Raw genomic sequence first — 14,409 nt, forward strand, 5'->3', positions numbered from 1 at the left:
CTACTAATCAAAAAAGAACAACCTTTGAAGTATTTGCATCTTGCAGGGACTGTGAAATTTGGCAATATACTATCTAGTGCATGAATATTGTAATACCCCAGGTCAAAACCTTAACACAGTTGTGTTTAGTTTCAGAAGAAACGCTTATGGCAGGTTTAAGAAGAGGTTGACTGTCAAATGAAATTTTCATTATACCGATTGTACTAATGACTAATCCTTTTTCTGCCTTTGTATCATTATTTTGTGACAGGGCACTGGTATCATGTACAAATCTGTTGGCCTGAATTTAACAGATATGAAAGAACTCTGAAAATCCCGTATGATTATTGAATTTGCTTCACAGCATTACTGTGTACTATATGTAAAAATTAGGGGTGTGCGAATATTGAAATTTTCAAATATGAATCTAATATCTTATCAGATAAAACAAAATGAAAAATAAAAAATAGCAAACACTGCTCATCTTGCTTATTTCAAAAATCATGTGGCATTTGCAATTAAAATAAAACTAGAAGTGCACATATCAGTATACCCTACTGAACAATTCGGTATAGTATGCCAGTTTTTTGTATAAGAAGGACCTGCATGAAACCCGGCGGAGTTGTCATATAGCTACTGAGTACAGTAAACTAATTCAACCTTCAAAGGTCCAGAGAATATGTCCCAATGAACTGGAAGCTTGAATTATCTAATGACCATGGAAGCTTCCAAAAACCGTTCGCAGCACAGTAACTTTACCTGAAGAACATCAGTGCTATGGATGTCTGCATTTGAGATGAAACCGAAGCAAGAACGACGTTTTTTCTCTGTTTCGTCAATAGCTTCACTTTGCGCGTACTGTAGGAAAGTCCCTCTTCACAAAACGGCCCCGTTGCGTTTTGAGGATGCTTAATTTGCGGATATTGGGAAATTTAGAATATAAGTTGTTTGCATACGAACCAAAAACATAATCGATTAGTATTTCGAAACTTCGAATATTCACACACCCCTAGCAAAAATATATCACAGGTAGCTGCTACCATTTCCCGATTGTGGCATTTAACATGTTGAGCAGGCACACTGCTGCTGTGAGTGGGCATTCTTACCCCATTTCACATCCTACGAGGTACTTGCACTCTAATAAATCACAAAGCTCATTCTTGTGGAAGCTTTCAAGGAGCTTTAACATAGGCAGCTACCACCAACATTAGCACTTGCAGTTCGTCCATTGGAGTCACCTATGAAGATAATGGTAAGCAATGTTACCAAGTGCAACAATGACCTGCAGGTGCAAATCAAGTGTTTCCCCTTGGTAAAAGAAGAAATTGAGGAAAAGTGTTTAGGGAAGATGTCGAATTAAGGCACACTACTCATTCCAAGATGTTTCTTGTGACTGAGAGATAGGTGTCAAACTTTTTTAAATCAAATTTATTGCAGATTTATTTTTTGTGCATTCTGGAGCCAGACACAATTTTAACTCTCCTGCCCACGGGAAAAGTGGTGGTTTTTGGGTGGTGTCATTAATATTTTTTCTTTAAACTCACTTGGTGCAGGACTATCTAAAATCAAATTGTAGAGGACGAATTCCTCTTCACAATGGTATTAGTGACTATATTGAGTTAATGATGAAAAAAAAAACCTGAAGAAAAATATGCACAAAAACACCAAAGTTTCTTGACACAAATGAAAAATTGCGTTTTTTTACAACAGGGACCAATGCAACATTGCAGCAAATCCTAGCTTTCTGCGTACAGTATTCGCCGAGTTAGGAAAGAAAGCAGTAGTCGAGGTCAACCCCTGGCTGTCTAGCGGAAAATGCGACTCCCTGCGCTCCAGACGGCAAGTTATACTGCCCAAAAGACATTGTCGCCTTGCAGATAGCAGTTGTGACCTTCAGAACAGTAATCTCTTCCGATCAGCGTGCAGCAAAAACTGAACTTCGGGGGCGAAAGCGAAACTTATCGGGGCATGGTTGTCGACGTTCCGGGTCAGTTTGAGATAGTTTCGCTTCATGTTAGTACTAAAGTCTGAAGAGCTGAATTCGTCTTCAGAGTCATCAGTGCTGCTGCTCGCATCCAAAAACTAGCTCTCCGATGCGTCAACTTCCGCGGACCCGCACCGTTTCCGCACAGCAGGAGCGCGGGACGTCGACGTCATGATGTAAACAAGCAGCATCACCTTACTCCGGAGACCATCTGGATGGGCGCAGCACAGTGGATAAAATAAAACCAAAAGCAAAACTGAAAGAAGGGTTCTATTTCACACTGGATGACGCCACTTGTCAAGGAGCGCTTCGAAAGCGGGAAAATTCGAACTGTGAAACCATCGATAACGGGCTATCGATGGGAATAGGCGCGGGAAGGAAAGAGTTTTAAGAGCGTGAATTTTCTGTTGTGATGCAGCCTTTCGTAGCTGAGAGCTTGATGCAAATCAGTCTTCAAGCAATGTTATCCAAAGAAATGAAGCAGTTGCTAACCAAAGTCGAAGACATGTACAGGCTTCAACGAGGACATCTTCAGCGGAAATCTGCATGGTTGAGTTCTTGAAACAAGTTTGAGAAACACTATCAACCAAAAATATTTATTAGAACCAGACATTTCAGAACCAACTCTGTCCCTTCCTCAGGGGTCCCTTGAAGGACCAAGTTGGTCCTGCAACGTTGTGTTTTAATATTTTTGGTTGGTGATAGTGTCTTTCAAACATATGTACAGGCTTCAAAATATGTTTGTTTTAAAGTTATGGTCAGTGACTGCTGCTTTGTTCCATCAGCTGCAACCTTTTACGGTTCTGTTCATATTAACACCAAAAAGGCAATTTTAACATGTGCTGCTCTGGCACTGATGTAGCAAAAGTGAACATGTCTTGGTAAAGTATACAGAAGTTACAGCGTTAAACTGAAGAGCCCATGTGCCATTCTTTTTTTTTTGCCTAACTTGCAAATAAAGCCTTGAGCACACAATATTTCAAGGCATGGCTTATGTTGAAGCTACCTGAAGAAAGCAACCATTTCATCCCAATACATTCATCATTTACTGTAACGCATGAATTATGTAGTGCATGCGTGGCTTACTGCACAAAAACCGTGCAAATCCGAATGAGAAATTTCTTTAAGAATTTTCAATGAACCGGTACTAAAGGGCAACTACAAGAATTTTTTAACTTTGGAGTTGACTACTATAAGGTTACTATACTTGGAGCTTCATCCAGAGTATGACGTCACAGATACTGACGCAAAACCTTCCATGTATGTGATGGCTGGCAAGAATTTCGATCATTTCTCTGAAATGAGCAAGAACGAGTGCAATAAAAATGTTCTTTCTGCAAAAACAGAATAGGTATCGACAGGCACGCAGCTCGAGATATCGTATACGCAATGCTGTCTGTAGGAATTGGCTTTGTCCTGATTGAGGCCATAAAACGGGAAGGTTTATAATTAATTTGCACTGAAACAACTGCCTGGCTGCCAAAGTTAGCATAAAGGACTCTATGAGCTCCGAGAAATTACCGCTAAAGTTTCAGTAAAACGCTTTAATGTCAAGCTTCAAACAGGTAGGTGGGACAATCACCTTACAAAAAGCTTTAAAATTGAACAGATTAATTGTGCTCTTCAGAATGTTTTTGAATAGTAAGAAATTTGCATTGGCACAAATTTTTGGACTGTCAAGAAGCATTTGCATAGAACAGAATACTGAATGCAATAAATTTCACAGTTACTATTGGTAAGTGTTTCCAAAAGGGATAACAGGCAATGCAAATACCACCTGGGGGCTTTAGTGTCTGCATCATTTTTTGCATGTTATGCATTTTTTTTTATACATTTGTATGTTTTAGCCCAATGGTTTTAAGAGTGCCGTAAATATGAAACTTGGATGTAGGGTTAATTTTTCGTTTTATTGCAATTACAGTGAGAATCAACTTGCTAGCTCCAATGGCCAAAAATTTTTCTGCTACAATGCAACAAAATTAAGAATGTGTGCTACAAAACACAATTTCTTTTGCAACAAAAGCTGTTAGAAGAGGCCTGCTTTCAGTTCTAACGCTGTCAACGTAACCTCGGAAGGAATAGAACTATGCATAACTGTTTAAATGAAATGCCATGCCAATTTACATGTCCTATGAAACACTGCTGTTGTAATGCATATCAAAGCACTTTACATTGGCATATTTGATTTTCTTTTAAACTGACACTTTAATCACTCTTGTAAATATGAACAGACCATTTGATACGATGAAGACAAGTTACGTAGAACTCAAGATACAGCTTTAATGATGCACTGAAGAACAAATTGTACACTGTTGTGACTTCAAGTGATGAACAATAATTGAAGATGGGCACAGACCCATGTCATTACGGCAGTAAACTGTGTTATGGCCTGCTTTGCAGTTCACTTTCCTATAAGCACCTACCAAGACATGCAAGTGCCAGCAACAATGGGGCTATACACACACTCACACAGAAAAGCAAAAAATGCACCCCAAGAAACATGCACAAGACATGCTAGATGACATAAACGAACTCGCTGACAGTTCATTCGTATGCATATTAAAATTTTTTTATCACATGCACATACTGGCAAGCAGTATATAGTACCATTCTGTAATGTTTTGCTGCGTGTGGGTGTTAGTGCCATATAAGTGTTATTTTTTATCACAACTACTGCCTCCACGACACCTGGAAGGATAAAGCTATGATTTAGGGATATACTTCACTCAATGGCTGCTGAAGTGCCTCACATACAAGTCTTCATTCTTTTAATATATTTACACAGGCATGTGCAAGACATTTTACAGATTTCACATTGGCTTTTATAATATGTACAGAACTCCTCCAAACATCTGTAAAGCACAAAAATGAAGTGCAACAAAGGTAATAAGGTCTTAAATGTACCATGCATTGGTCAGATACTGTTAGCGTAGCTGGCTTAGAATATTGTACACCATCTTAGAGGTTAGACTTATCCAGTCAAGATGTGCACAGCACATTACTGAGCCTCTAGCAGACTTTAGAAGTGTCTCCCACATGTGTGCTGCAACAAACTGTCAGGCATCTCCAAGACTTAATGAAAATGGCCACAATGCAAGCTTGCCGTATGTGTCTTGTCATATAGATATCAGATTAGGTATTAGCTGTGCACACTATGAGTGGCATTCTCATTCTGAACACATCTGAAGCCATGCAACAAATCAAAAAGAATACCTGCATGCCAATATTTAAAATAAAACCACCTTTGGCTTTCTGTTGTTGCTTGCCTAAAAAAACAAACAAAAACATTGCACCAGATTTTAGAATCAAATCTATTTTAGTTCGCTGACTGCCACGACATAATAACATAAATGTTCAGAACAATGCTCTCCCGCACAAGCTTCTTCACATCACAAAGAAACTATGCAGAAAATGTACCTTTATGCACATTATGCCAAAGCTCAGTTGATGAAGATGGATTCGCTGACTTGCGTATTGCAATGCCAGAGGCAGAGGCTTAAAAACATTGCAACAACATGTGTAATGGCATTTTTATGCATTTTATGAAATCTGTCCATACACCTTGACAGCTTAGCCAGCTTTTCATGAAGCCTCAATCCAGGAAACTTTACTAAAGTGTGCCAGAGCTATCTTGGATTTGGAACATTGAACTTGGCATTACATCAAATATGGTTTCTCTCTTAGTCAATAAGGCTGTACTTTATTTTCCATTGCGCATACATAAGAGTGGTGAATATTCAGAGAAGCTTCTAGCAAGCCTCGTGAAAGAAAAGTGATCCAGTTGCAAGAAACCTGTCTGATGCAAAAGGATTAAGACATCAACAGGGCACCAGTCAGAGGTGTATGAAAGATTTCCTAAAGACCGTTTCTTTCTTTTAATGCTGTGTCAAATAAAAAGCTCTAGTGTTGCGTATAATCTCTACTACTACCTCAAAAGCACTGTTACGCCTTTATTGATGAAGCCACAATGAATTGCATTAGAAAAATAGTGACCCAAAATGATGGAAGCAGGATTCTGTGCATGCGTAGAAACTTTCCAGAAAGTAATAGCAGTGGACACAGCATAGAACACTTAAATTCGAAAGATTGCACGCATGACCAGACGTTTAGCACCTGAAGACATGAAAATCGCCATGAAGAAATGTTACGGTAGCGTCTCTCAGACCATGGCATGCAACTGGTGCATTGCAGCTGCGCAGGTCCATCAGTTGCATTTGCAGGGCAGTATTAGATGCGACAGCCTGAATTAGAACCAGTCATAAATGGCGACAAGTTAATTCTTTGTTACATACTCAAACAAATGAAGCGCCCCTAGTATGATAATCGCCAAGCAGGCAAACCAAGGGCAAAAAAAAAAAAAATCCTACCAGTACTTTTTAAAAACAAAGATTACTTTGTACACAGAGTGAGTTTCTTGTCAAAGCACGGAGCTAACTCAGTACAGAAGAGTGAACACTTGGTCTTGCTTCTTGAATGCTGATCAAATAAGTAACACCTGGCTGCAATGATTGCTTAATGATAGGAGCTGGTGAAATGCATTAAATGAGCTAGAGTAATATTATTATTTTCTCAATAAAAGCTCATGGTTCCAAGAATTAAGAATGTAAAAGTCGATTAAAAACCACCATGCACGTGCTAAGCATGGCCTACAACCCTGCAAGTCCTGCACAGCACCAAATCAACATTTGTTTTGCAGTGTGACAGTCGATGACGAAAAAGACCAAATGTTTTCTGTTTTTCTAAGAGCTAAAACTTGCATTAAATGTTTCAGCATATTTCACAGACCTGTTTTTGTAAATGTGATGCAACAGCTGTTAAAAAGAGGTCAAACAGCAGCTGCATCTTTCACACATGCAGTAAAAAAAAAAAAAAAAAAAAAAAAAAAATGCAGTGTTGCAGAAATTCATTTTGTGTGCATTTTTTTATTTTTTTTTTGGCTGAAAAATGGCAGAATGACTGAGCCATACTGCCTCATCTATGTTACTGTTTCTTGTTAAGCTTCAGCACACCGTATGGCTCCCAACATCTGAAGCCCAGCTGTCTTAGCAAGCACCTGAAAGCACCAGGCACGTGAGAGAGAGAGAAAAAAAAAATATTATTTGTCACACCGGGTGTATTTTGGTGCATGCACTAGACACCAAATTAGAAATGTGAGAGCACCATTTACAGCAGGAAGGCATGCTAACTATAATAAATATAGACTGTAGCACAGGGCTGTTGACAATAGTGCAAGAGAACCATACAGGCTCAAATTTTCTAACAAAAACAGCAATTTTTTCCTTCTGAAACACCCTGAAAAAGCAGCCACGAACAAGTAGTAAAACCCCTCTGTAGTAAAGTTGCTCAGACCAGCGAAAGAATGACTATATCAGTGTGTTTACTATATCTATTAGTGATGGCATGGCTCCAAGGATGGATATTGTAGGTAATATGGTTACTTACTAAACACATAGAGTTGGTTTAGAAAAAAATACTTAATAATACCTTCCATCGAGTACTAATTAGCTTTGATCATGTCATTATGAGCTGATGCTTTTCAATTTCGTCCAAGTACAGTGAAATTTCATTAATTCGAACCCCTTTCATTTGAAAAATCCGGATAATTCGAACAGAAGCGTGGTCCTGGTCGATGGCCATGTAATTCAATGGCATCAGATGTTCGTTAATTTGGACATGGGCGGGCTCGCGCCGGTTAGTATGGATGAGGGGTCACATCGAGGTACAACCCACAAAGCCATCAATCATCCAAACAGACCTCCCCGAACCTGAATTATGTGGAACACTGGCGATCAGAAGTGCCCTCCACTACCTTATACATAGCCCCAATAGAAGTTTCACGTCTCTTAAATTAATGCCATTCCGCCGCTGCTGTCAAGCGTATGCATAGGCCAATAGCACCGATTCCGACACTGATTTGTGCGCCACTGGACATTTAGTTTTATTTTGGAATGATGTCACACCATTCTGACACCTATGCATCTTTCTGTCTTGCATCCACGTGCCTTCTCCGCTCTTGGAATGTGCCGAACTAAACTGAATCATGACATTTTGAGGATGCCTCATCATATAAACCATTCCGTAAAGCATCCCCAAAAACACGATAGGGCCATTTGTGGAGAGGCACCACAACTACTGCATCGCGCTGTGAAAAGGCCTGTGGAGGCACTTATGATTTTGGAGCAATTCATCAATATCCCCAGCAGCGTGTGCAAACAAAGCACTTGACAAAAGTGCAAAAAGTCATCGCTGTTGCTTGGTTTACATCTCAAATGTAAAACCATCAAATTTCAGCCATTCATTAGATAAAGTTACTGTGATGCAAATGGTTTCCGGCCATTTTTTTTTTTTTACAACCATTCAAAATTCGAACATTTTTCCTGGTCCCCTGAAGGTTGAATTAATGAGATTTTGCTGTACTGTGGAAGTACCTTACTTACTAGACTACTATAATGCGAGAGGGGGCGATGGGAGAATTTCATATAAAGATCAAAGATTTGCGTGAACACTACGTCTTCTGTGGTTTCAGTGTCATTTCAGAGGCAATAGTTAAGCAATGCGTGACACATAGAGCGCGGCAAAACCATGCACATATGCTGTTGCACCTACGCGATTCGTGCTGCCCTGTGCTCTTGCTTTTCCTTTCCTTACTCCTCACTGCTCCCATTTACTACCTTCTCTTTCACAGTGGCTCACACCACCTTCTTTCCACATTCATAGCCAGCTTTACTCTTTTTTTTTTTTTTTTTCTGTGCATGCTGTGCACTTTTCCTCACATACATACAATAAGTTTGCCTCTCCTTACAGCTCACAAGCTTCATGGCTAAGCCACCTCAAAAAGTGTCATTTTGTTGTTTAACATTGACATACATTTGCCTTCAACAGTTGGCCTTGTGATTATGCCATTTCATGTCTGTGGCCCTGAGATGTCCTAAACTGTGCTCATGCCACAATGTCATTGTTCCACAGAACGTATGTCGGCATGGTATGATACTCTTTACTACAAATGTTTATTGAAGATGTCTGCGCTATAAACTAAAAAAAAAATTACGATGCACAGTCGGAAGCTGAAATGGGACTACTGTTCCATTTTACTATATCCGAGTTTACTATAGTGGGGTTCTACATAACTTGACATAGGTGCTTTATCAATATAGACTGTTCCTAAAGAAAACAAAACAAAAATCAAATCACATCCAGCTCCCTGCACATGCAATTCTGCATATGTAGTGCTCTGCAGAATGCTGCCCCAGTCTATAATAATAGCAAAAGTTTTACGATGTTGCGCATGCAGATATGGTGACAGGTAACTGTGTTTCAAGTTGGTGGGGTCTACAATACAAGTGGAACAGCTTTGACAGCAAGGCTTAGTTTAGGAGGGTGCACAGTTTTTTGGCAACGTTGCATAAACAGTAGTCCCAAGTCTGGTAAATTGCAAAGAAAAAATCTGCATGGTTGCCAGTCAATAAATATATATAGCACTATATTAATCATAAGTCAAAAACACTTTGAAGCTTGCATACTTTTCACATTTGGAAGGGCAAGAGAGCCCCTAAGCTAAAGTTTACATTGCTAAGTGACAAGAATAAATTATTGGCAATACTAACACACATATACAGTAACAAAAAAATGTAATAAAATAATTGCACTCTGAAGGTTGACACTACGCTGCTGCTAGATTGTGGCTGCAAAAAGTGCCAGTGATTGCCTCGCCTTAAAATGACTCAATAAGGAAAACATTCTACATGGTCCACAGCTGTCACAGCTATACACTACACAGATTTCACATCAATTTTCAAACTAGCATCATAAAGGCTTTATATTAAAAGCACAGATAAAACAAGCATGAGTAAATATAAAGTAAAAAAAAAAAATCTAATATGAAACAGCACTAAGTATTCGTCGCCTTCAAAAATGGCTGGTCTGGTAAATGAACTAAAAGCAAGCAAGCACCATCAAGGGGTGCACATGATAAAATGCCAGGTGTAAATAATAACTGCTTTAGCTGTAGTCTTTCTTCTTTTGGCCGGCGCGTGGCTTGATGTTCTCAGAGATCTCCCACATTGCGTCCTCTGAGAGGTAGTCTTCAAAGTTGTTGAAGAAGTCGATGATTTGCTCATTGCGCTTAAATGTAAATGGCCTGTAGAGTGGTCCAACACAAAACAGTTAACAGAGAGGCCTACACAGCAACTAGAATTTAGCACACAACGCTTTGCAGCTCTCACCTCTAATCTTATTACTATCCACAGGCTTCACTTACAAAAATATATTGATTTGTGGCATGTACCTTCCTGGATTTTCTTTGGCTGATACAGTCTGTGCCATATTAAAATTTAGGATCTAAAATCTCAAATGAACTTGAAGGGACTGTGTAATATATAAATGCATAATGAAAAAGAAACTGCTTATAAATGCCTAATTAGGCTCTTTCTTTGCATGCATGTGCAAGCAAAAACTCGATGCAGAATCCATCAAGTTGACACTTGTCTGAACAAACATACAAGAACAGCACATCATGAATAAAAATTTGCAGTCTGAAGGCAATGAAGCACAAGAAAGGAACAGTGAGATCGATTGCTTACTTTTTCTTGAAGCACCTCATCGGCTCAAGGATGTGAAACTGCTGCCAGCATTTGGTAAAGTTCACTATGGAGTCTGTGATATAATCTGTGTTTCCCACATGAACAAAAGTCAAGTCTTGCAGAATCAGGCCGCTGAAAAGAAGCATGTGGCTTTTGACAATGCCCATAACTCAGTCAATATACCCGAGTAAGCCATCAAAAGCTCCTTCAGAAAGCTGCAATTTACTGAAGCCAAGTTTTTAGATGTGCAAGATTTGTTAACCCTTTGCAGTTAGAAACTTCTCTGGTCTTGTAAAAAAACTCACTCCTCTGTAAAAAAGGAAAAACGTGATATAAGGGCAATAATGTTTGCTGCTGGTCTTGCAGTTAAACACACCCTCTCGTTTGCCTCCTTTTGTTTTTTGGTCACTGCAAACAGCACAATCTTTCTTCACACTTAAAATATGCGGAGGGTCCTTCTGTTTCAGATCAAGCGAGATGTACCCTGAAGGCTACTTGAGCGATGGCACTTTGCAGGTGCTGCATGACATCTTACCAGAGCTATCCTTCTCCAATTTCTGGTGAAAACTGCATGACTAGTGCCTATAAATGTTAGAGAGCACACCACGGAGAGAGAGAGAAAAAAACAAAAAAACAAAGAATGATGCGAGTTGACATGCAGCTATTAAGCTTAGGTGCGCAGCTAGCTCTAATGACGACGAGCTAGCCATTCATGTGGGCTTAAAACAACAACACTTCAAGAAGGCACTGAAAGTTGGACAGCTCCTCATCAGTGCTTTTCTCCAACTTGTAAAGCAGTGGCGCCACTTGAATGTACTCACATGTAAGGGATACATGGCGGTGTTGTTTCTGCCAAAGCTTGTCTGTATGCACGGAAAGATGATGAGCTATCTATCAAGGCGCAGTACTCCTTGAGGCCCTAAGAAATAAACGCAAAAAGTGAGCATGAAATGAGGTTCAACAACCACAGAGAAGGTGGCACACATCGATATGGGGGCAGCCAGGCACTGTGCTCACCTCAGTTATGTTCTTCTGCCACTCCAGACGGCGAATAGGTGCAGAATCCAAAGCTGACAGAATGGCCAGGTAAGAATTGAAGTTGTTGATCTTGCGTAAATGCTTCATGATCTTGATGAATTTCACTACTACTCGCTCGCGCTCTTTCGCGTCGCACTGCTTCAAGATGCAAGAGCGTGCCCTGGCAAAAAGCAAACAAGGCAATGATGTAAAACAGTGAAGCAGTCCCAAGAATATATTAAACAGTGTACATTATACTATGTGAGGAATTCAGTGTACTGCAACAAGCTATTGTTTACATGGTTTCTAGTGCAGCATGTGACTCACACAGCTGAAAAATTTTTTAAGAAACACTGAAAAAAGGCACGCACATCTGTCACAAATACGAAATGCAAATAGTAGTTAGACAGTGTTTCCAAACCTGGCTGCAACAGAAAACAAAAAATATTTTGGAACAAAATTAAGCATTTAAACTATTCTCCTGTAAGCAGATGCACCAATGAAGTGATATTGAAGAAAAAAATAGCGCATGGTAAAGGATCAGCAAAAAGAATAAACAATTCTCTTTTGATATGGTTTCCAATCCTTCTTATTCTGAAGTGCAAAATGCCGTGAACATGCATTCAAATACCCTTCATTTAGATACAATCTGCCAGCAAAACTTGTATAGATTACATGTAACTCCAAAAAAGTAATTGAAGAGATAAAGAAAATAAGAGAATAATAACTGCCAAGCATATTCTTGCATCAATTTTACCGCAATGCATCTATACACGTACAGACACGGACAGAATAAAATGTACCACATTTCCGCATTCAAACATTTCTGTATCATCACATAGTGGAAATAAATGTGTTTGCAGTCTTCACTTGCAAATACAAAAGTAAATATTAGTGTATGGAATAAGAATGGATAATTTTTACTAGAAGACTCTGACCACCAGAGTGTGGTCCATATTCTTCTGTTCGTGACTGTATATAATTTTATTCTCTCAACAGTACTGTTACTGAAAAAAAATTGAATGTGAGAATTCTAACTTGGAAGCTCATTTTTTTCAATGATGTTAGAAAAACAAATACATTTAAATTTAGGAAAGTTTGCAAATAGTACTTAAACTGATTAGTGCTGCTCACTTCAGATTTCATAAAAAACCATACTATAACCTTGTGCTTGGTGCATCATAGCCTGAGCTGGTTATACACCATTAAACCCAACCAAACACAACATAAAGACAGGTAACCCCAGTTATTACTTTTTTTACATGGAAGTCATCAAACACTGCCTGATAATTTTATTGTGGCATAAAAGGAGTACCATAAGAACCCGCATATAACACGAAGTGTAATTTTGGGGTAGCGAAAACGAGAAAAAAATGTTTTTATTCATGTGTAATGGGAGTAAAGAAAGATCAACAAAAGCACTTATTTCCTAAATTTCGCGGTTGCTCTGCCAGGCACTTGTGCTCTGTGCTTTCACGTCCAACACCACCTCATGCCAGGAGTTGAATAGCACCATGCACCTTCATGATCCAGTGCTGGTTCGCTCTTCTCTCGCGCCTACATACTTGATCAGAGAATTTGATACAGCGTAAGAAGAGCAGCTTAAATCCACTCTGGAAATCGCGGAAGCCACACGATCCTACTGTTGCTGTAAAGCAGTAAGCTGCTTCCAGCTCGGACGCCGAATGGCAGCGCACAAGCTGACGGTTTGCATGCGCCGCGTTCCCACCTGTTCACGTCTAGCACAATGAGCAGGCATGCAGTGTGTATGTCCTGGAGGTGTTTTCGGATTCGGTGTTTTCACGATCGCCGCCTTGCAGTGTATTATGTGCCGAGTCCTTTGCTAGATACATCTTTCCGTAGAAACTCCTCTTCAGTGCCTCTAAACGCATTCGTTACACTGCATTTCTCGACAGTATGACTTCGAGAATGCTGGTTAAGCATCTGCGATTCGGCCGTATGGCACAGCCAGCAAGGCTGGGGAGACCCGCGAGATACCTATGCAAAATGCTGAGTGCTGCTTTCGCCATTCCTACATAAGATGATGTGCGATTGACCTGCTTCCGGCCGCATGTGTGCCGCAATCACCGTGGTCATGCTGTGGTCGTGAGGAACGCAGAGTCAGCGTGAGGAAACCGAAACCATAGGAACAGTCTGAACAGTCAAACGACACCACCTCTAGATCGCGATTCCTCTCACTAGAAGCCCGATGCTAGTAGCACTGAATAACAACGAGACCAGAACGACTAATTTAGGCCCGGATCTGCACATAATATGAAGCGGAAATTTGTCACGGCAAAATTGGGGGGGGGGGGGGGGGGGAAGGGTGGAAGCCTCTTATTATATACGGGTTTTTACGATACCACCAGTACTACTAACTTCAGTCCTGCAGTACTGAAAGCAATAATAAATAGCAAAAAACAAAAGCAAAAATAAAATGCCTTTAGCCACTCGCAAATCAGTAAATTTTAGCATGCCCCAAGGGAGCATCCTTGAGCGCGCATTATTTAGTTCTTATATAAAATTATGTGATGTGTCAGCTCTACTGTGGGATTTATAATATGTCCCAACATGACATTACTTTATGACCATAGTAACAAATACCGGAGAGCAATATTAAGAAATGCTTTTTGTGGCCTGCATTCCTAAAGTGTAGTAAATTCATTACAAATAAATAAGAAAAAGCAGATCAAACTCGGACGATGCTCATTATGAACATCAATCAACCTAACCCTTAATAACTTAACTGCAGAAGATGTTGCTGCAATAAAAAACTTGGTGCATACTTTCATAACCTTATGTCATAAGATACCTGCATTAAATCTATTATTCTCAGCATTGCAATGGCAG

The 14,409-nt window shown here is 39.8% G+C and overlaps 1 protein-coding gene across 6 annotated transcripts in view; it reads right to left on the bottom strand.

Moving 5' to 3' along the window:
• Positions 1-4,218: 4,218 nt before the first annotated feature.
• Positions 4,219-14,409, bottom strand: part of LOC146202880 (guanine nucleotide-releasing factor 2-like) — an 81,884-nt gene continuing 71,693 nt past the window's right edge. For 5 of the 6 annotated variants that reach the window (XM_084588427.1, XM_084588433.1, XM_084588429.1 and 2 more), the window contains 4 exons: positions 11,560-11,740; positions 11,364-11,461; positions 10,543-10,674; positions 4,219-10,100 (listed from right to left, as the gene is read on the bottom strand). In XM_084588427.1, the coding sequence (XP_084444553.1) occupies positions 9,962-10,100; positions 10,543-10,674; positions 11,364-11,461; positions 11,560-11,740 (550 nt within the window). In that variant the 3' untranslated portion in view covers positions 4,219-9,961. The remainder of the gene's footprint in view (positions 10,101-10,542; positions 10,675-11,363; positions 11,462-11,559; positions 11,741-14,409) is intronic. The other variant, XM_084588431.1, reaches the window with a different exon arrangement.

This window comes from Amblyomma maculatum, chromosome 1, assembly GCF_055883805.1.
Source record: "Amblyomma maculatum isolate TAMU_Amacu chromosome 1, ASM5588380v1, whole genome shotgun sequence".
In the NCBI taxonomy this organism is placed as follows: domain Eukaryota; kingdom Metazoa; phylum Arthropoda; class Arachnida; order Ixodida; family Ixodidae; genus Amblyomma; species Amblyomma maculatum.